Source organism: Chrysochloris asiatica, unplaced genomic scaffold, assembly GCF_000296735.1.
Source record: "Chrysochloris asiatica unplaced genomic scaffold, ChrAsi1.0 scaffold00086, whole genome shotgun sequence".
NCBI classification, from domain to species: domain Eukaryota; kingdom Metazoa; phylum Chordata; class Mammalia; order Afrosoricida; family Chrysochloridae; genus Chrysochloris; species Chrysochloris asiatica.
In genome coordinates, this window is record NW_006408604.1 from 1,977,584 (window position 1) to 2,000,454 (window position 22,871).

Below are 22,871 nucleotides of genomic sequence, written 5' to 3' on the forward strand. Positions count from 1 at the left end.
TTTGGGTGTTGGGGAGGGCAGTACAAGAAGGAAGAGGCGGAGGAAGAATAAGAATAGACTAGGGAACACTGTGACAGGTTTGCATGTCCGAAGTGGGACACAGGTAAATAGTGATGCATGCTCAACCTTGGAACAACAGGGCTCTGGGATACAGGGATCTAGGTATAGCTTGGAGAGGGGAAATAATTCTAAAATGCTTGACTGTCTTACGAATACTAGTTTCCCTTGCCTATATTGTAAAATAGACAATTGAGTGGGATAAAAAGGAATGCTGGGAAACATGATTAGAGAAAACTTGTAAGCCTATCTTCAGCCTTATAACTGATTAGAATACCTAAAAGGGGTTCTACAACTTGCCCAGTGAAATAGGCCTCTTGCAAAGCTTTTACAGAGTATAGCCTCGGTGGAATCCTAAATCCCATACAGAACCTTTTGAAGTGGGACATTCCCATTAGCAAGGACAAGCACACCAGCCTGGAACAGCTAGAACATAAGATACATCTTCAAAGAAAGACCATCAGGAAAAACCCAAAACAATAATGTCAGCATGACTGGCAACTACAAGAATAAGCAAGCTGTTGGCCGGGAAGCCATCAAGGCAAGCAATCAAGTTCCTTCAGGACAAACTCCCCTCTAAGACTGAAAACTCAAAGGGAACACACAAACAAGCATATAAGCTTGATGGCGACCATACTGGTCTACCGGTGAGTGAAAGAGGGAGAAAGGCAGCAATGAAGAAATGGGCTGAGTTCGACCATGTTCCATGGACTCCCATTGACCTGGAGATGAGAGAAGAAAAGGGCTGGTTGGTCCAAAGTCTGGTGAGACCTGGGGAACACTTGAGCCCATGGACAAGAACATAGCCACAGAGGGCTAGAGCTAAGAGTGAAGCATCCAGCTGATATGAGGTGAGGGGAGATGCACAAGAACACCCAAACTTGCAAACAAGACAGTACCCATTTGACCTAGCCTCAATGGCTCGATAATCAGAACTCAACTAGAGGAAGATGAAAAAAAAAAATTTTTTTTTTTTGATAAAGGATAAATTGCTACAATTTGATGAACCTGACCTATACTCAGAGAGGTGGTGGTACTGTTGTTATGAAGTGCCATCAAGTCAGTTCCGAACCATAGCAACCCTGTATAGGGTTTCCAAGGAGCAGCTGGTGAACTTGAACACCAACCTTGCCGTTCAAATGGCTTTGCAGTCTGGCGCATTTACCCACTGTGCCACACCATGACTCCTATGCTCAGAGATGTAGTGACTCTAAATACCAACAGAGAGAGAAGGCGTCTTCACATCAAGTATCAATGCTATCCCCCTCTGTACACAGGATAAATAGGGACGGGCAACTTAGACATTGGCTACCTAAAATGAGGGGGTGAAAAGGCATGAAGTGACTGGTTTACACGGTTTCAAGAGGGAGTTTAGTTTAAGAGTATGGGGGGAAAGAAAAGAGGTCCCACTGAATAGATTTCATCTTATCTAGATGGGTCTGATGAAAAGAGATGGGGATAAGATTCTTATGATTCAATAGTAATTGTTATCATGACTAATTGCAACTGTCAAAATTTTAAAGGTAGAAGTTTTGTAACAAAAACAGGGGAGTGATTAATCTTTACAGTCCAGAAACAGAGGACCCTAGGATCATCAAGGGATAAGTGCACAAGTGGAATGCAGGACCTTACCCAGATTAGCAAAGATGCCAAAGATGGAGGCAGAGATGGGGTCATGGAGAGTGGGAGTGGCTGAGGACTCTAGATTCATGGAAAGAGAGGGACTAAGAGCTGGTAACAAGGAGGCATACTTGCAGAATGTGCCCTTTGGAGATGTAAATTATTATATGCCTGAGTGGTTTTTTTCTGTTTTTTGTGTTTTTTAAAAAAAGCTAAAATGGGCTTTTTTTTTCTCATCTATACTCCTGTGCTGCAGAATTGTTTCCTCTGCCTGAAGCATTTTTCTCCCTTCTCTCCTAATCTGACTAACTATTTACCCTTCAGAGCTCAGTTTGAAGGTTGCTTCTTCAGAAAACACTTCCTGAACTCTCTAGACAAGGGTGGGCCTACATGCTACATGCTGCCTGCCACTCTACCTGAGCATTTATTTTTCACATAACTTGGCTTCTTTAACAAATAGAATGCTATAAGGGTTGGTATGTACGTAAGCAAGGATGGACTTCTGAGTCAAGGGCAATCCAGCATCCTTGCCCACCTGTGGTTCCACGACTTGATTTGGGAAGCCTTGTTGACTCTGATGATGAGGAGCAGAATATAATAGCAGAAAATCTGCCAGTACCAACAGACAAATACAAACTAAAGTACCAGCAATACAAAGCTGAAATGAAAGAGGGGTATAAACAGTATAGTCATGGAAATGCAGAAAAGACAAAACCAGTATCACATGTCAGCAGTTTCTAAGCAAAACACGAAAAGTAAGTACAACGTGAAGAAGCCATTGAAGATGGTATTACAACTCTGGATAGAAAAGCCCTTTTACAGCAAGGGTATGCAGACAACCCTTATGCACTGTGGAGTGTAAGATAATCAAATGCAGAAATTGTGGCTACAGAGAAGAAAAAACAGACTGTTGGGTTATCCAGGGTTGTAAACGGTGATCCAGAACAGAATTTAACCAATGAGAACCAAAGCGCTTATATTCTTCAGATCCAAAGATGGCACCTCTTTGATTTAGGAAAAGAACATTATATGAAACAAAGAACTCATTCTACATTAACTGAAAACGTGCTATCCAATAAATTGCAATTTGATAGTAAGATATCAAGAAATGAACGTAATACTTGTAGAGAGCTGATTGTTTGTTTGTTTGTTTTAACTCATGACCAGTCTCTTACTGTTTATGAATATTGGCAATTTGGGAAAAATAGAACAAATGTGCTTCCTTTTATTCAAAAAAAATTTATTGTCACCAGCATGAACAAAAGAGGAAAACAGTATCAACTTGGTGATTTTTATATTGGTGCAAATTGACATTTTTGAGTTCTGACCATCCCAGGCTTCCAGAAAGTATAAAAGAAAACACAATACTTATACTTCAAATCACAAATATTTATCAGATAGCTTTGGATTCTCTCAAAATTATTTCTGAGGAACATGAGGATGATGTAACTAATCAAGAAGCCAATGATAGACTAGTCTTCAAGACCATTCAAGAGATCCTGAAAGTGAAACTACATCAACAAGGTGTTCATATTTTGACTGGACTAAGAAAATACTTTCAACAGTTGGACAAAGAAGGAAATGGACTTTTAGATAAGGCAAATTTTAAGCAGGCTCTTAAACTATTTCACTTAGAGGTGCTTGAAAAGGTGTGTACCACAGATAATTTTCTGCAATAAAGAATACATTATTATTTTTTTTAAAAAAGGCTAAAGTGGATAGAGAGAAATACTGTTAACTGATGGTACATGGATGAAGATTATAATCATTGTAATGAATGAAACAAGGTGTATGATTTGTTGAATGTAAACTAGTGATCTGCCCTGTAAACTTTCACTCAATCCAAAACAAAAACCTTAAAACAAGAAGGCAATGGGGAGACATATATAAAACAATGAAAGAAAAAAACTGCCAATCAAGAACCAAGAATTCTTTACTCAGCAAAACTGTCAATCAAATACGACAGTGTAATCAAAACATTCCAGGATAAACACAAGCTAAGGGATTTTGCCAAAACCAAGCCTGATATGAAAAACATCCTAAAGGAAGTTCTGTGGACTGAGAACCAACAAGAACAGACAACAACTAGAGAATGACGTACATGGCAGCACCACCCTGAACTCAATCGACAAATGGAAGTCAAGAACAGAGTAAAATTTTAAGAACAGAGGATCTGGGAGTCAGTCAATGATCAAAACAATTACAATGTGAAAGACAGTAAACACACAGGAAAAGAGAGCCAGGTGGTAAGAAGGTCGGGTAGATTACCAGATAAAATAGACTGCACTAAATGGAGGGAAGAATTAATGGAATATAAAGTAATATCAACAGTGAGGTTGGGGTGGGGGGTTTAGTTCAGGTGTTGGTGAGGGCAATACAAGAAGAGGGAGGAGGCGGAAGAACAAGACAGATATGTAAACCCACTCTGCCCATGTAAACCTGTCTCAGTGGGACAGAGGTAAACAGTGAATCATGGTCAACCTTGGAACGACAGGATTCTGTGATACAGGGATAGAGGCATAGTTTGAAGAGAGTAAATAATACTAAAACGCTTGACTGTCTTATGAATATTGGTTTCCTTTGCCTACTATTGTAAAATAGACAAGACCTGAGAGGGATAGAAAGGAATGTTGGGAAAAATGATTACAGACAACTTGTTGTAATGCTCTAATTATGTTCTTGCTTCCTCATTCAGTTCTTAAGTGGCATCAAATCAACTCCAACTCACACTTCTCTATTTTTTATATCTTTGTTGTTGTTGTTAGGTGCCATCGAGTTGGAACTGACTCACAGCAACCCCATGCACAGCAGAATGAAACAATGTCCGATCCTGGGCCAACCTCACTACCGCTGTCACACTTGACGCCATCAGTGATGCCACCTGGCTGATCCATCTCGTTGGGGGTCTTCTTCTTTTTCTCTGACCCTCCATCTTACCCAGCATGACATCCTTCTCCAGCGACTGTTCTCTCCTGACAATATGTCCAAAGTATGAGAGATGAAGCTTAGCCATCCTGGCCTCTAAGGAGCACTCTGGCTGCACTTCTTCCAAGATAGATCTATTGATTCTTTTGGCAGCCCACGGCACTTTCAGTATTCTCCTCCAACACCACAACTCAAAGGCATCAATTCTTCTACGGTCTTCCTTATTCACTGTCCAGCTTTCACATCCTTATGAGGTTATTGAAAATACCATGGCTTGGATCAGGCGCACCTTAGTCCTCAAGCTGACATCTCTGCTCTCCCAACACTTTAAAAAAGTTCCTGTGCAGTAGATTTGCCCAATGCAATAGATTTGCCCAATGCAATACGTCGTCTGATCTCTTGACTGCTGCTTCCACGAGTGTTGACAGTTGATCCAAGAAGAATGAAGTCCTTGACAACTTCAATCTTTTCTCCGTTGATAAGAATGTTGTTTATTGATCCAGTGGTGAGGATTTTTGTTTTTCTGACATTGAGATGCAAGCCATACCTAAGGCTGTGTTCTTTGATCTTCATCAGTAAATGTTTCAAGTCCTCTTCATTTTCAGCAAGCAAGTATATATCTTACTATACCAAAATTATATCAAGAAAGTTACTCTATTTAAATCTAGCATATCCCATTCTTTACCATCACAGTCAATACTTATTGAGTATTTACTACAAGGTGACTTTAAAAAATTCATGGGAAAATTCCATTATCTGTTCATTCCATTTTTCCATGACCTTTTGAAGTCCCACATACACGTCCTGCACTATCCCGTGTGCTTGTGTAATAGAGTATTTTACAAAGATGACCAAACTACATCCTCTTATTACAGTGTAATGTTGACACACCTCCATCAAGAAGTAGGGTCTACTATTTTTGGATCCGCCATCTGCGGTGGGACCACCGCCAAGATGCACATTTTTGTAAAAACCGTAACAGGGAAGATGATCACTCTCGAGGTCAAACCCTTGAATACGATCGAAAATGTAAAGGCCAATTCCTCCTGACCAGCAGAGACTGATTTTTGCTAGCAAGCAACTGGAAGATGGACGCACCCTGTCTGACTACAACATTCAAAAGGAGTCCACTCTTCATCTTGTGTTGAGACTTCATGGTGGTGCTAAGAAAAAGAAGAAGTAGTCTTATACTACTCCCGAGAAGAATAAGCATAAGAGGAAGAAGATTACACTGGCTGTCCTAAAATACTACAAGGTGGACGAGAACGGTAAAATCAGTCACCATCAGGAGTGTCCTTCAGATGAATGTGGTGCTGGAGATAAAAACGCCAGCCATTTTGATAGACATTACCATGGCAAGTGTTGTCTGACCTATTGCTTCAATAAACCATAAGACAAATTGTGTATGAAGTAATAAAAGATATGAACTTAAAAAAAAAAAGTGGGGTCTATGTTCCCTTCTCTTGAATATAATCAAGCCTGTGACTACCACATAAGTGATACTGGCAGCTTCTAAGACTAGGTCAGAAAAGGAAATTCAGCTTAAGTCTCACTTTTTCTCTTAGGAATCAAGTTTGGGAGCCCTGATCTGAAATGTAAGAAATGTGGGTGCCCTTGAAGTTGCCATGCTGAAGAGATTCTGTGAACAGAGTACACAGGGCTAGAGAGAGATACCAGAGGAAACCCAACTGTTCCCCAGCCCCCAGCTATTTTGAGTCTTCCCAGTCCAGGCACCAGACACATGACAGATACATAAGTGAGCAAGCTTTCTGATGACTCCAGTCCCCAGCCTTCTAAGTGACTCCAGCTGACATCAAGTGGAGCAGAAATGAGCTAACCCTGATGAGCTATGCCTAGATAGTACATTCATGAGCAAAATAAACACTGTTTTAAAGCCATCAAGTGTTGGGATACAACACAATAAGTGGAAAAGGACTTGATACGTATAAACTTATTTAATGCTTACAGCAACTCTATGAAGTAGTTAAGTATTCTCACTCAAAGTCACATAATAAGCAAACACAAAACAGTAAGGCCAAATAATTTAATTTTCACATTATTATGCATTCAAAAGCAAAATCTGAGTAAATTGCTGATTTAAATAATATTGAAATGCTGCTTACAATGCACACTAAATGACAAGAGTTAATCTACTGACATAAAACACAAGCAGAAAAGTCTTTGGTTCTGTGCATCCACCATACCCACACTATGCACACAAAAAGGTAACTATTAAATTTGATTCCAACAAACTAAACTAGCTTCACTGTTAAAAATTAATTCAAGGTCAATCATCTAATGCAACACAATACCCAAGCAGAACTTGTTCCAAATCCACAACTTAGGCCACTGACACAGATATAAATCTAACAATCTCAACATAATCAATTCAATTATTTATCCTAGGGATAAAGGGGCAGTTATTTTACTTTTTATTTATTAAGAATAAATACTAAGTCATAAAAGTGGTCTTAAGCATGATTAAGGAATTTAGACCACATCCAATTTCTATAGGGTCCCCTGGTTTTGCTGTTTGACTTGCTGAGAATTTTTAGGTCTTTAAACTCAAAAATAGCTATAAAAGAAAGCAATGACTAGTTCTTATTTTATTATATATGTACAAGTCACATTTCCCTAAAACCTTTCCAGTTCACCAAAGGTGTAAGGAATTCTGCTTCCTTATGAGCCAGTTGAATTAGACTGTAAATCACCTATAAACTTCTCATTTAAAGTAAATTCCCAAACCTAGCTAGTGCCTTGCACACAATAAATTGTTCATGCTTTTAGTGACAAACTGAAATAGGATTTTTAAGGCAAGTAAAATAAATGGCTTTGTCACACTGAGATTATCATAAAAAATTAACTGGGGGTCCACTAGAAATCATTAGGCAAAACCAAGATATTATTACAACTATTATTACTGTAATTATAAGCTATTATCACTATAATTTGAAAAGCTAAAATGGATTTTTCTAATCAGGAAAAAGACTACTTTTTATCCCACAATTATTTCTCTGAATAAAGACAAAAGATTTTTTTTTTCCCAAAGACCCAGTAGCATTCACTAAATTGGCCAAAAGGGACTTCATGCAATAATGATGAAATACAGTCTATGGAAAACAAGTTGCATTTTTATATCACTATGATATACAGAACATATTACTTTAAATTTGTTCCTCATTTTCAGTTTATTGCCCTTTAAGATTACTCCAACCACATTTTTCACCCAGTTTAAGAGATTATCAAGTAATTATCTTCAAAAATTATAACAATAGAATCATTTTACTTCTATATAAATTACACTGTGCGGAGCTATATTTTACCTTCTTAAAAAGATTACCACTATAATGTCTACATACAAAAATGGTATATTTTAAAAATCTGCTACAAAGGACAACACCCACTTTATATAGAAGCAATCACATTTATAAGTTTTTTTTAAAAAAAGATAGTGCAAAACCATGAAAACAATTTTATCAGATAATCTCAATATGTACATTTCTGAAAAGAAAAGGGTAGTAGTGGTGATCAAGAACTCAAGAGATACATTCTGGTGACTAATTTCTAAGATAAATATAGATTACTGAAAGGTAATGAATTCATCCACTCTCATTACTTTTAATGAATATTGATAAAAAGTAATGGCAAAATCTTTTTAATTTAAAAACAAACTAGAAAAACATCATTTAAAAAATACTAATATCCTTCTAGGGAACTCTGGTAACGTAGTGGTTACGAATCAGCCTGCTAACCTCAAGGTGGGCAGTTCGAAACTACAAGTCGTTCCACAGGACAAAGATGAGGCTTTCTGCTCCCATAAAGATTTACAGCCTTGAAAACCCTGTGCAGGGTCACTATGAGTCAGAACCGACTCCATGGTGCTTAACAACAATACCCTCGGTAAAATATCAGGGTTTTCACTCACCATTGTAAAACACTTCAATTTCTAGATACACGAAAAATCAGATAGCAAGTCAGGGACTTCAAAAACTGTTGAAATGAAAGCAGCAAAATGCTAACAAAATGTCTAGTTATTATTCCCCTAATCATTGAATAGTTAACAACACTTTCACAAAGTCTTAAGAAAGATCTAAACTAAAAATTCTAACTCTTCCACCCTGGAAAATAAGGTCTAGAAATGTAAAATGAACTTTCAACACACGTTATTCTCCAAAAAAGACACAGACTGAAAATTAAAAACAGATACTTATACATTATAAATTTCTCTGGTATGCATTGCAACTCCACAGTCATATGTTGTTCAATGCCATCAAAGTCAGTTCTGACTCATAGCAACCTTGTATAGGGTTTCTGAGGAGTAGCTGGTGGATTGGAACTGCTGACCTTTTACAACGCCACACCAGGATTCTAGTCAAATGTTGTTGTTGAATGCCACTGAGTCCTGCATAGGGTTTCTGAGGCTTATTTGAGGAGCAGAAAGCCTCATCCTTCTCCCACATGCAGTCCAGTGCTTACACTACAGAGCCACTGCACTCCAGTCAGATAAGCAATATACAATAGTTAAGACTATGCCTAGAATCAAGACTGCTTGTGTTTACTTATAATGAGCTGTGTGACCTTAGGCAGTTACAATCTTTGTGCTTTCTTATCTTATTGAGTTGTTGTGAGGATGCAATGAATTTATTTTCTTAAAATCTTTTCTATAATCTACTGGCTACCTAAAATGGGAGGGGCTGTAAAGGCACTAAGTGACTGGCTTACAAGTTTTCAAGAGGGAGTTTAGATTCAGAGTGTGCGGGGGAGGAGGGGTGTAGAATCCTCACTGAGTGGTTTTCATCCTGTCTAGACAGTTCTGGTGAAAGGAGATGGGCACAAGACTCTCATGATTCAATAGTAATTGTTATCATGACTAACTGCGATTGTCACAACTGTAAAGTTAGAAGTTTTACAGTAAAATGGGGTGAGTGATCGATCTTACAGTCCCAGGAGAGGAGTACCCTGGGACTATCAAGGGAGGAAAACAGGAGAGGTGTGTGGGACCCTACCCAGAGAAGCGGGGATGCCAGAGATGGAGGCAGAGATAATGACATGGCGAGACAGAGCAGCGAGGACTCTAGAATCATGGAGGGAGAGAGGATGTGTGTTGGCAGCCAGGGGGCAGGCTTGCAGTGTGTGCCCTTTGGCTGTTTGAATGACTGTATATTCCTGAGTGATTTGGTGCACATCCATGAAAAAAAAAACAGAGGAAATAGAAGCAAACACTGTTGAATGATGAAGCATGCAGGGGACTATAAATCATTGCAATGAAACGAATACAACAGGATGAGTGTAAAACTGATGTTCCCCCATGTAAAATATCACTTAATTCACAATAAAAACTTCACACACAAAAAAATCCTTTCTATAATCTGAATAAAAAGCCTCAGAGTCTTAAGCACACTAGCCAACAATAGCTTTGTCATTAAAGTAGTCCATAAATTTATTTTCTTAAGCAAAAATCAAGTTGAAGAAGTCTGCACTTTTTTGAATTATTCAAATAATCACAGTACTTTCCACATATAGTTTCTACTGCTAAAAAGAACTGTAGGGCCATCAACAAATGAATGGATAATCAACGGTATAACCATACAATAAAGAGAAATGAAATTCTGGTACATGCTAAGACTTGGATGAATCTTGAATGTTATTTTAAGCTAAATACGTCAGGCACCAAAGGGCAAATATTGATGATTTCACTTTCATAAAAGATCTACAACAGGAAATGCATAGAGGCAAAGGCTTATAAGGATATACCTGGGGCTGGAAAAACAATATAAAGCAGAGTTGAGTTCTCTGTTTTATTTCATGCAGCCACACTAACAGTAGGGGAAAAAAAATACATGGAGAACGTCCACATTTGGGTGAATGTAAGCAATTACTGAGTTACTGAATAGCAACAGTTTACTATATGGGCGCTAAGTATATAAAGATAAAATAAGGCCTGGTCGTTAATCCTAAGAATATTGTAGCTTAGAAGATATTGTGGGTAGTTTGATAAAAACAATATAAATATGAAGTTGTTGTTGTTAAGTGCTGTCGAGTCGATTCCAACCCATAGCGACCCTGTACAGGGTTTCCAAGACTGTAAATCTTTATAGGAGCACAAAGCCTCATCTTTCTCCCATGGAACAGCTGGCAGTTTCGAACTGCTGACCTTAAGGTATGGTAATAGTGAACACAGAACATAACAAAGTACTTGTGAGAACCTAGATATAGCAATGCCACATCTGCAATGCTGTGGATTTGTATAAAGGACAGAATATATATTTGTTCTGACTTCCTTTTAGGGTACTTGACAAGTCTATAAAGCATCATCATATGTGAGAGTCCCAACTTATTTTGTTTAGTCAAAACCCCTTATTTTAAAGAACATTAAGAAAAGGTCTGAGGACATACAATGATTTATCAGAGATCCTGCAGATAGTCTCTAGTAAAGCCAAGCTTAAAATATTGATTACATAAACCCAGTGGAGTATTGTTTCCACCACATCAACATGTGTGAGAAAAGAGGATAAATGATTATTCGTTCATTATAACCCTGCAGGCTATCAGATTCTGGCCATCTCACTTCATCCTAACATAAAACAATTTCTGAAAAGTAAATTATATTAACCCAAGTATTTCTGACTCAAAGATCTATGCTATTTCATTACCCAAATGTTCCTTTAATTGTTTTGGGAATGAGTCCGTCTAGAAAAATAAGGTACGCTGTTGTTCATTTAAATCTTTAAGAAAAATTTTTGACTCAGAAAAGCAACACTTTTTCTTAAAGACCACTCAGGAAATTCGCTTTTTAGTTTAATTAAGTTTCCCAAGCATTATGACCTTTTCCCCCAAGCTCTACCCTAGCTCAAATCTCTTTAATTCACACCTACACCACTCCTACCCACTGCCACTTCTACTACCTCCTAATTGGTCTCACAGCTCCCAAATTTTCCTTCTTTACTTTTGCCACATGATTAATTTTCCTTTAACACACAGGAGTTTCATCATTCATCCAAAATATGTCTACTATAGCTAAAATGTGTGACAAGCACTTTGCCAGATGCTGCAGATAAAGCAATGACTAAGATAAGCCTGGTTCTTATTCTCAGGAAGCATACAATCTAAGCAGGAGCCAACAGTGAGTCATTCACTACCCAAATTGTGTTAAGGACAACAATGAATTTTGAGGGCTAGCAACAAGTCTAACAAAGAATCAGGAATAGTCTGCCTGAGAAAATGTTAAAGGTGAGAGACTCAAACATTACTAGTAGTCACAAACGGAAGAGGTGAAAGAGGAAAGAAAAAAAATTACTTATAAACCTAGACTAAGAAAAATGTGTTGGTATCAAAGGTCCACTCTATCCCAGTTCCAATCAGAATCCTGTAATATAAGCAGAAAGTCTCCTGTATGTGCCAAGCTCATTCCTGCCTTTATGTTTCAATTAGGCTTTCTAGAAACCAGTCTTAAGCATCCATTTAATCCTAAAATTGAGGTCCCTTCTCCCACCAAAACTTTAGTCATTAACTACATGATACTCTCCAGTTCTAATCTTAATGCATGGCCACAAAGTTACAGGGGCCAAAAATACAACTATCTTTTTAGTCTTCTCTATAAATATTAAATATTGGGGGGAGGAAGCAATCACATTTCTTTCCTATCACTAAACAATGCACAGTGCTAGTCATAAATAAAATGTTCAACAAATGTTTTTCTAAACATCCTGGGGTATTGGGTGCATGTCCTAAATCATCCATTTACTTCTAAGGACCATAAAATTAAGCCTTTCACAAATGCAAGTTATTAATTTAAAAAATGAGCTCCATGTTTATTGTTGTTACGTGTCGTCAAGTTAGTTTCAACTCACTGCAACCCTGTATATGGTTTCCAAGGAGCGCTTGGTGGGTTTGAACTGCCAATTCTGCATTTCAAACTAGATTGTGATTCAAACTGACCTTGCAGTCCAGTACTTACCACCTTACAGCGCCACAACAGGACCCCCAATATATGGTGGTGGTTGTTGTTTAGTGCCATCAAGTCAGTTCTGTCTCATAGCAGAACCTATATAGGGTTTCCAAGGAGCGCCTGGTGAGTCTGAACCACCGACATTGTGGTTCAAACCAACCTGGCGGCCAAGTACTTTATTCCACAGCACCACACTAAGATTCCAATATATGGATGTTGTTGTTAAGTACTGTCAAGTGGGTTCCAACCATAGTGACCTTGTATAGGTTTCTGAGGAGCGGCTGGTGAGCCTGAATCACCAACTTTGTGGCTCAAACCAACATTGCAGTCCAGCATATTAACCCACAGAACCACATGTTATTGTTGTAAAGTGCTGTCGAATCGGTTCCGACCCACAGCGACCCTGTATAAGGTTTCTGAGGAGCAGCTGGTGAGCTTGAACTGCCAATCTTGCAGTTCAAATGGCTTTGCAGTCTGGCACATTAACCCACAACGCCACACCAGGACTCCAGCAGCACGCATAGATCACCGCAAACCCATTACCCAAAAACACTGCAAAGTTTTACCAACAATGGATCACTAGCTTCACCTATATATTAAGACGTATTAAAAATAAGATACTTGAAGAGTTTTTCAGGCCAACCACCAAATAGACATATAGAGGGGGCGTCAAAAAGCTTGTGGGAAAATTCTATTATATTTCAATTCCAAAGTTGCACAAACTTTTTGAGGCCCACTTTTATGTTAAAAAAAAAAATTAAAATGTAGATTTTGTAATGAAATAATTTAGCACAGTCTTTTTACAAGTTCCTGCAGCACTCACTTGCAGATAAATGCCATATATAACAATCAGTACAGCACTTTTTGGAGTCCCTGGGTGGCCTACAGTTAAGCACTTGACTACAAGCCAAAAGATTGGTAGTTTGAACCTACACAGAAGCACCTCTGAAGACATGCCTAGCGATCTGCTTTTCTGAGAGTTTACAGACTTCAAAAACCCTATGGAGTACAGTTTAAACTGGGGTCACCGTGAGCTAGAATCAGTTTAATGGTAACTAACAACAACATACTTTTTGGCGTTCTGCATTTTAACAATATTAGAATAATAGAATACTATTGTTGTTGTTATTAAGTGCCGTCAAGTTCATTCCGACCCATAGCAACCCTGTATAGGGTTTCCAAGGAGCAGCTGGTGAGCTTGAACCACAAACATTGCAGTTCAAAAGACCTTGCAGTCTGATGCATTAGCCCACAGCACCACACCAGGACTCCTGAATACTACTGCTGTTGTTGGTAAGTGCCATCGAGTCGGTTCTGACCCATAGCAACCGTGAACAGGGTCTCCGAGGCTGTAAATCTTTATGGGAGCAGAAGCCTCATCTTTCTCCCACGGAGCAGCTGGTAGTTTCGAACTGCTGATCTTGCGGTTCGCAGCCAGATTTGTAACCACTACACTATACTAACTACTGTCAATTTACAAGGGGACCTCAAAAGCTCATGGAAAAATACAACTGAAAGATAATGGAATTTTTTCAGTAACTTTTTGCTTTAAAAACTTTCTACTTTGAATTAAGTAAAGGTTTACAGAGCAGATCTTATTTTACATTAATCAAATCATACATTACCGTTTCATCTCAATGACTGCAATTTTCCAAGAACTTTTGAAGTCTCCTCATATTTGTGTAGTTTATCTGTCTTTCCCACTAGAATGGAAAGCCATGTGTGTTATTCACTGCTATGAACCCACCATCTAGAATAGAACCTGGCACACAACGGGGATTCTATATACATCTATAAAATAAATATCTCGTAGTAATGCTTAGTATTTATTGTGCCCCAAGTAGTCTGTATCTAATTTCCATAAACAATCTTAGAGGGTAGGAACTATTATTTTTCCCATTTACAAATGAGAGATATAGAGTAGTAAGATGTTAAATAGCTTAAAATAACTTTCCCATGGTCATCGTGCTTAAGGGAGAGCCTGAATTCAAATCCATATATTTTGTTCCAGATCCCACTTTTAACCATGACTCTCCCTATATATACTTTCTCCTTCCCTAACTTCAAAATTTGCATCTAATTTTGATATAATGTTAAGTCTTTTCCTACAGTAAATGCTTCAAGGAAATTGTTTTCTTAAAAATACTTTGGTGATTAGACATTTCAGAATTTCTATATTCATATTTGGGTCTCCTACTGTGGCACTGTAGAAGGAGCTCTGGTAGCGTAGTGGTTACGACTCGGGCTGTGAACCTTAAGGTCAGCGGTTCGAAACTACCAGCCGCTCCGCGGGAGAAAGATGAGGCTTTCTACTCCCGTAAAGATTTACACCCTCGGAAACCCTGTTCAGGGTCGCTATGGGTCGGAACCGACTCGATGGCACTTAACAACAACAACAACCGTGGCACTGTAGGATCAGCACTGGACTGCGAACCACAAGTTCAGCACTTCAAACCCACAAACTGCTCCTCAGAAACCCTATGCAGGGTCACTAGGAGTCAATGGCACTTAACAACAGCATACATTCCCCAGCTGCTCCTCGGAAACCTTATACAGGGTCGCTACGGACCCAACGGCACTTTACAACAGCAACTCAGAATTTTAACTAGACTTTAAAGTTCACAATTTCAGAATTGCCCAATCATCTAACCAATGTTTATTATGCATCTGTGAATCTCCTCTAAAATGAGGAGTTCTTAAGTTAGGCCAAACTCTTTTGAGAATATGATAATGCTGCTAAGATCTTCTCAGAAAAAAACCCACATATAATTTTGCATACTGTTTCATGTGTCTTAGCAGATTCTAAGCACTACATTATAAGTAAAATGTTAGATTCTATAACTTTATCAATAACATTTCAAATGTATGCCGCTAATCAAGTGCCTAAAAGCAAGCAATCAATATGCTAATTAGATTTTATAAATTTATCCTTTTGTAACTGGCAGAGTTACTGAAAAACTGGTTTTATACCCATCAGTATTAAATGTAATAATGAAACCAAAGGCACAAACTCCTGGTTTATTGTTACTGTTAAGCGCTGTTGATTCGGTTCTGACTCATAGCAACACTGTACAGGGTTTACAAGGAGTGGCTGGTGAATTTGAACCACTGACCTTGCGATCTAGTACTTATCCTACAGCACCACACCAGGACTCCTGTTTATAGTCTCTTTTATATAATTTACTATAATTTGATGCTAATACTAATTGAATAATAGACATAAGTAGTGTGGTACATATTACAGAGATCTAAATAAAAGAAATTGCCCCTGCTCTTAAAAAAAAAAAGCAACAGGAAAGAGGAAGCAATCATTCAAGTAACAAAGGTACTTCAGAATAGACTCCCTAGTTCCCAGACAGAAATCATTTCACTTAGACTTGAAATGCCCTCATGTAGTTGTTAAGTGCCATTGGTCATAGTGACACTGTGTAAGGTTTCCAATGAGCCGCTGGTGAGTCTGAACTACCTAGCGACCTTGTGGTTCAAACTGACCTTGTGGTCCAGTGCTTATTCTACAGTACCACAAGGTAATACCTAGCGAACAGCGCCTTTTTAGGACCTAAATATACCTGGCTCATATTTTCTTCATACATCTGTACTCAGCAAATAAACTTTTATTATTTTTTTTAAATACTGTTTGATACGTGATTTGTTGTAGGTAAGTGCTGTTGAGTCAGTTCTAACCCATAGTGACCCGGTGTAGGGTTTCTGAGAAGCATCTGGTGAACTTGAACCGCCAACCTTGCTGTTCAAACGACTTTGCAGTCCGGTGCATAAACCCATAACACCACACCAGGACTCCAAAATAGACCCTTAGAATGTTCCATATAATTTTAACTCTGAAATCTGTATTTTTATTACTGCACTGTTTTGTTTTCAGCAGTCTTATCTTCCTTAATTGAGGGTTACAATGTGTTATCAGTCAAAACTGGGACCTAAAAGAAGGTCTTTCCTCTGAACATAATTAAAATGAAATAGCTAAACGGAGAATTCTGGCAAGACTATGGACAGTTGTTTCAAAGCAGCTAGGAAAGAAAAGTTCTACCATTTAAGTATTAAGCAAAAAAATTACATAAAAGCATTGTATTGTCTCAACCATAAAGATCTTCAATGAAATATTAACAATAATCTCAATATGCAGCTTTCTGGTAATAACTGATGTAAAGTTTAGAAAGTTTAGTCTCTATACTAGGAAAAGATCTTCTAAATCATACTACTGAGAAGCAATACAAGCCAGCTTTTCCAATTTCAAGATAACCTGAGAGTCCAAATCTTGGCACATACAAAAGTCAAGAGCCTTGTGGCATTAATGACTATAAATAGACTTACTTTTAAGTTGATCACTACTTTCCAATGGACATCTGTATTTATCTAGAAAGGCTGTGCAAAGTGGTTGAAGTGATCTTGGCTTTTACAAAAATAAATTACGGCACACAATCTAGTAGGTGAACACATTAAATACAAACATTGTGTTGTTAGCTGACATCAGGTCAATTCCAACTCCAGCCCATGTGTGCAGAGTAGAACTGCTCCATAAGGTTTTCAAGGCTGTGACCTTCCAGAAGCAGATCACCAGGACTATCTTCTGAGATGCCAACCTTTTAGTTAACCAATATTGCCACCCAAGGACTCCATATAAAAAGAGACAAAACCAAAAATAATAGAGGCTGTTATTTTTAACTCACTGCACATAAGGACTGGACTGTTAACCACAAGGTCAGTGGTTCAAATCCATCAGTCATCTTCAGACTCCCTATACAGGGTCACTATGAGTCAGAACCACCAACTGGACAGCACTTAAAAACAATGCATAAGCAGGTTAAGGTATTTCTATAAAAAATATGATCTAAAAGCTAGAACTAATTTGTAAACTAAAAAAAGTTACAGGCATTTTAAATTCTAATACTACTTACATGCTAACTCAGCCTCTAAAATTAACTTAAATGTAAAAGTTGGGTGGTACTGGTGGCAGTATTCTGCGGAGTCAGTTACCATTCATAGCGACCCTATATAAGGTTTCTAAGGCTGGTGGATTCAAACTGCTGACCTTGCAGTTAACAGCCCAACATGTAACCCACTTCATCACCAGGACTCCTTAAAGGAAAAAGGTTGTTGTTAAGTACCGTCAAGTTGGTTCTGACTCATAATAACCCCATGCAGGTTTCCAAGGAGTGACTGGTGGGTTTGAACTGCAGACCTTTCAGTTAACAGTCTAGTGCTTATCCTATAGCATCATATAAGGACACCAAAAAAAAAAAAAAAGAATAGTAAGTTTTAAAAATTAAGCTTGAGTTTAAAATTAACCTACCCAAAAGTTTTTCATTGTCTCAGTTAGTTCCCCCCAGAGAAATTTCTATTACCTTCATCAATTCTAAGACTTTCTAAATTTCTAAAAGTAAACACACTTAGAGACTTAAAACGGTTTAAAATAACTTTCTCATACTGAAAATAATATTTTTGAACGAAGTCACACAATACTTTGATAAATTACTCATTTATCAACACAAATAATTCCAATATATGCTTGTAAAAGGCCCAAAATAAAATTATCTTTTTAGATCATCTTTAAAGTCTTTATAATTCTTTTTTAAGAGATAATTTTTAAATATTTATAAGATCAAATACACGCAAAACTATGATCTAATTCCAATGTAATAAAAAACTAAATAGATACTCTAATAGAAATGCAACGTTCTGACTGACATTGTAATACCAAGCCAAACCCAATGCCTTCAAGTTGGATATCAACTCATAATGAACCTATAGGACACAGGAAAACTTCACGAAAGGTTGTAAAGCTGAAGAAGTAGATTGCCACATTTTTTTCAGAGGATCTGGTGGGTTTCAGAGTGGCTGGTGGGTTTACAAGCTGAGCACTTTAACCAGTGTACCATTAGGAGCCCTGACATTGTTAACAATAATGCCTAAATATTTTTTAAAAGCACTGTAAAACCACAATACCTTCCCATTGGTTATAAAGACTTCCTAACAATATATCTAGGAGCTCTGGTAGCGTAGTGGTTACGACTTGGGCTGTAACCGCAAGGTCAGCAGTTCGAAACTACCAGCTGCTCCGCGAGAGAAAGATGAGGCTTTCTACTCCCGTAAAGATTTACACCCTCGGAAACCCTGTACAGGGTCGCTATGAGTCGGTTCCGACTCCACGGCACATAACAACAACAACAACAACAACAATATATCTGGTGTGGCACCATAAAATAAGAACTTGACCTCAAGGTCAGTTTTAACCACAAGGTCGGTGGTTCACACTCAACAGCCACTCTTCCAAAACCCTATTGGGGTGGGGGGCACTATGAGTTAGAACCCACTCAAAGGCACTTAACAACAACCATGAAATCCATCTGTAAAATCTCTATAGATAGATAAACTTATAGGAAATTTGTTAGAATTATGAATCCTTTTCAAATTTATAAATTTTAAATAACTGAAGGCAAAGGGAAAAAAACCTTCAAAGGCAATATAGGGCATTTCATAATTAAGATTATCACAACTATGGACCAGTTTCATTAGATATGCAATGGTTTTTCATACAAGTGATTAATCTATTATAAAGTGGTATGTAAAAATTATAATATTTTACAGTCTCTAATGTTTAAGCATTCTTTAAGATATTCAGTTATGTAAATTTTAACCTTATACAAACCTGACACCAAATTTTACTCCTTACTCTAAAGCAGGGGTGAGGAACATCCAGCCTGTGAGCCACACAGGACCTACAAAATCATTTGATCTGGCCCTGTCAAGGCGAACAGTTTCAGCCATCATGTTGTGTTAAGTGCCGTTGAGTTGGTTCTGACTCTTAACTCCCCTGCATAGGATTTCCAAGGAGCAGCCAGTGGGTTTGAACTGCCAACCTTATGGTTCACAGTCCAGTGCAGATCCACAAGTCTACACCATAAGTCCAGCTTAATTTAGGGGTGAGTTAATTAAATGTTTGACCAAATACAGCGTCAGCTAGTTTTTAGGTTGATAATTTGGATGGCCCACGAATGCTATAAATTTTGGCAGAAAACAAGTTCCCTACTCCTGAAGCCTCGGAAACCCTGAACAGGGTTGCTAGAGACAGAACTGACTCCACGGCACACAGCCACCACCATCACCACCAACCCTCCTGCTCTAAAGTATGATGCAAAAACTACTTATTCAAATGAAGTCAAAACTCCTTTCTCCTGGAAATATGTAGTGAATGGATAAAACACAACACAAACAAGAGAAAAAATGCTGACATATACCTTTTCTTAAGGTAAATTTATCTTAAGCTTGTATAGTGGTAAGGGATTTGGGAACCTTTGTTCAATCCCGGCTCTACCATTTCCAAATTTTACTGATTTGATAAGGCACTTAACTTCTTCATAGTTAAATGGAAGTCAAAAGAATATTTAAACTGCATATAGTTTTGAGGATGAAATAATTGAGACATTTAAACCATGCCGTGTAAGCCATTTAAACATTTAAGCCAAGCAAATGTGAGTGTATAATGCATTCAGTAAAAAAAACAAGAACTGTGGTAGACACTAAATATATAAACTGTCAACTTTTTGGTGCTATCAATGAAAAGGGGAAATAACAAAATCATACAGAACATTGTACAGTTCTCCATCAAGTTTTTAAATTTTTTTGAGGATATTTTTCTTCCTGCCTAGGCAGTAAGGAGCTCTGGTAGCGTAGTGGTTACTAATCTGGCTGCGAAACTACCAGCTGTTCCGTGGAAGAAAGATGAGGCTTTCTGCTCCCATAAAGATTTACAGCCTCAGAAACCCGGTACAGGGTCGCTATGAGTCGGAAGCGACTCAACTGCACATAACAGCAACAACATGCTTACAGGTGGCTCCATACAATACGCACTGAAGTGAAAACCACAAGGTCGGCAGTTCGAGCCCATCAGCTACTCCACGGGATAAAGATGAGGCTTTCTGCTCAGAAAGATGAGATTTAAAGCTCTGGAAATCCTATATACGTCACTACGAGCCAGAACGGACCCCTTCGCACTTAACAGCATGCATGCTTGTAGTTTTGCACAATAATTCTTAGGTCTGTACAGCCTATTTATCCCATCCATAATTGGTTAACAAGGTGTTAAAGTAAATGATAACCTAACAGTTTATTTATCAAAATATTCAGGCCCTTTTAATCTTTGTAACATTAAAGATAATATGCTAATTTATTTTACATATTAGCCATTGGAATTCGGTGTAACTCCTGTACAACTTAAGAATACTAAAACTTTTCAGTCACAATCTTGACTGTTAAATATTCTAGCAGATAAATTAAATAAAAACTAATATACTTTAGAATTTGCATAATACAGGCAATTGGGATTCTCTTTTTTTTTTAAAGGTACATTAAAACAATTAAATATACTACAAAGTTTTCCCAAGGGATCAAAATTAATGCTCTTAACAACAGAAACACATACAATAATTTTCTAAAATGTCCAAAAAACACTGGTCATATATTTATCTCTTCACGTTATTTACCAACAAGCTTTAAAAAGTTTTCACAATGCCTTCACAAGCCTCGCTAATAAACGCTTCAAATAATATCATATACGATCATTACTCTCATCTTAAAGTATTACTATTGACGATTTTTAAAAAGCATACTAATATGCATTACCTTGAAGACTACTTTCTTACAAGTCTTTGATTTCGCCAAGTTTCTTAAAAGACATCAATTCATTATTTTTTTTCTACAGTGCTTTGGTCACAAAACAGTAAAGATTCAAAATCACGGCCACATTAGTGACTGTAAGACGGGAATTTGGAAAGCACCGATCAAATCTGAAAGAAGAGTCTAGCTTTCTTAAAAGAAATACTTAAAAAAGATATACTTAAAAGTATTGGAAAGTAATGGGGGCTCCTTCCTGGACAAGAAAGGTATGTTCAATTCATGCGAGACCAGCCATGTTGAAAAACACTTGTCAATAATACTTCTGACAAGTGTCCAGGAACACGGTTGGATGAAGCTAACCTTGTCCACGGGCGTTTACACATCCAGGCCTCCTTCTGCTCCGCCAGGAGATCGGGACCTGCTTTGGGGACTGTACCGAAGTTAGAGCAGTCGCTGAGTAAGTAAGAAGTGCAAAGTCGCGGGGGAAGAGGGCGGGGAAAGGAGAGTTTGGGGTGAAGGGAAACGATGTGAGAGTTGGAAGCCGCTATCCACTGCGAGAGGGGCGCGGCGGCGGGGAGCGATTTCCTAGTAGAGAGCTCGGAGGAGGAGCCGAGGCTCGTGAAGCCCGAGGATCTTACCCAAAAGTCCCCGTGACCCCCTCCGAGGGGCCCGTGAGCGCACGAGGAGGAAGGGAAGGGGAAACGCTTCAGTGCACTGACCTGTCCTCCGAGTCCATGCGGCTCAGGGGCTCCCCATCCGACGACATCTCCAAGCTGCCTCGCCGGCCTCCGGAGGTCGCACTGCTTCCGCCTCCCCCGGTCCCGTAGCCTTCGTCCCCTCCGCTAGAGACGACGCTACTGCTGCTACTGCCGCCCCCACCGCCGCCCTGGCTGCCCCTCGGTCCCTTGGGCTCCTCCAGGCCCTCCTTGCCGTCCCCATCCCCGCTACTGCTGCTGGCGGCGCCGGGGCTCAGCGAGCGCGTCTCGTCGCTGCTGCTCCCGCCGCTACTGCCCACCAAGCTCTCGGCGCTACTCTCCTCCTCGCCACCACCACTACTGCTGCTCTCGTCCTCCTCCTCGTCTTCCTCCTCGTCCTCGTCTTCCCCGGCCTGGCTGGCGCTCTCGGGGCTAGGTTCCGACATCGTCTCCGCCTCGCCGCCCCCCACTCCGCCGCCACCGCCCCCACCAACACCGCCGTTCAGCAGGAGCGCCGCCACAGCCTCGGCCTCCGCCTCCTCTTCTTCCTCTTCCTCCTCCTCCTCAGGAGGCTCAGCCCGGCGCCGCGCCGCCTGGCCAGGGCTACCGGAGGGCAGAGGGCTCAGGCGGGAGAGCTCCTCCAGGTCGGCCATGTCGGTGATAGCGGCGGCCATGGCGGCGCCTACTCCTCCACCTCCTCCCCGCCGTCGCCTCCTCTTTCGACTCTCGCTCCCTCGCCCCCCTCCCAAACGACCAAAACTCTGCCGACGCCGCTGCAGAGCAGGAGGAGGGCCCGCGAGCTGCGTCAGCCTGCACACGCGCTACGGAGCCCGCGCGGGGACAGGCGCGCGACTGAGCACATTCACGCGGCGACGGATGCGCGCCTGCGCAGCGGCACGCGGTGGGACCTCCCCTGGCCGCCGATCCCGCGTCCAGCCTCCCGCCCCCACCCCTCCCGGACCAAGCAGAGTGAGTCCAAGGAGTTTCCTCCGGAC

General features: G+C 39.6%; 1 protein-coding gene and 2 pseudogenes across 1 annotated transcript in view; 2 read left to right on the forward strand and 1 right to left on the reverse strand.

Annotated features, from left to right (window-relative positions):
• LOC102813051 overlaps positions 1 to 3,356 on the forward strand; it is a 9,749-nt pseudogene extending 6,393 nt beyond the window's left edge.
• Positions 1 to 22,550, reverse strand: part of LOC102823850 (zinc finger protein AEBP2-like) — an 86,411-nt gene extending 63,861 nt beyond the window's left edge. The window contains 1 exon segment of the mRNA XM_006866013.1: positions 21,901 to 22,550. Within this exon segment, the coding sequence (XP_006866075.1) occupies positions 21,901 to 22,550 (650 nt within the window).
• LOC102813439 lies at positions 5,557 to 6,016 on the forward strand (annotated as a pseudogene).
• Positions 22,551 to 22,871: the final 321 nt, after the last annotated feature.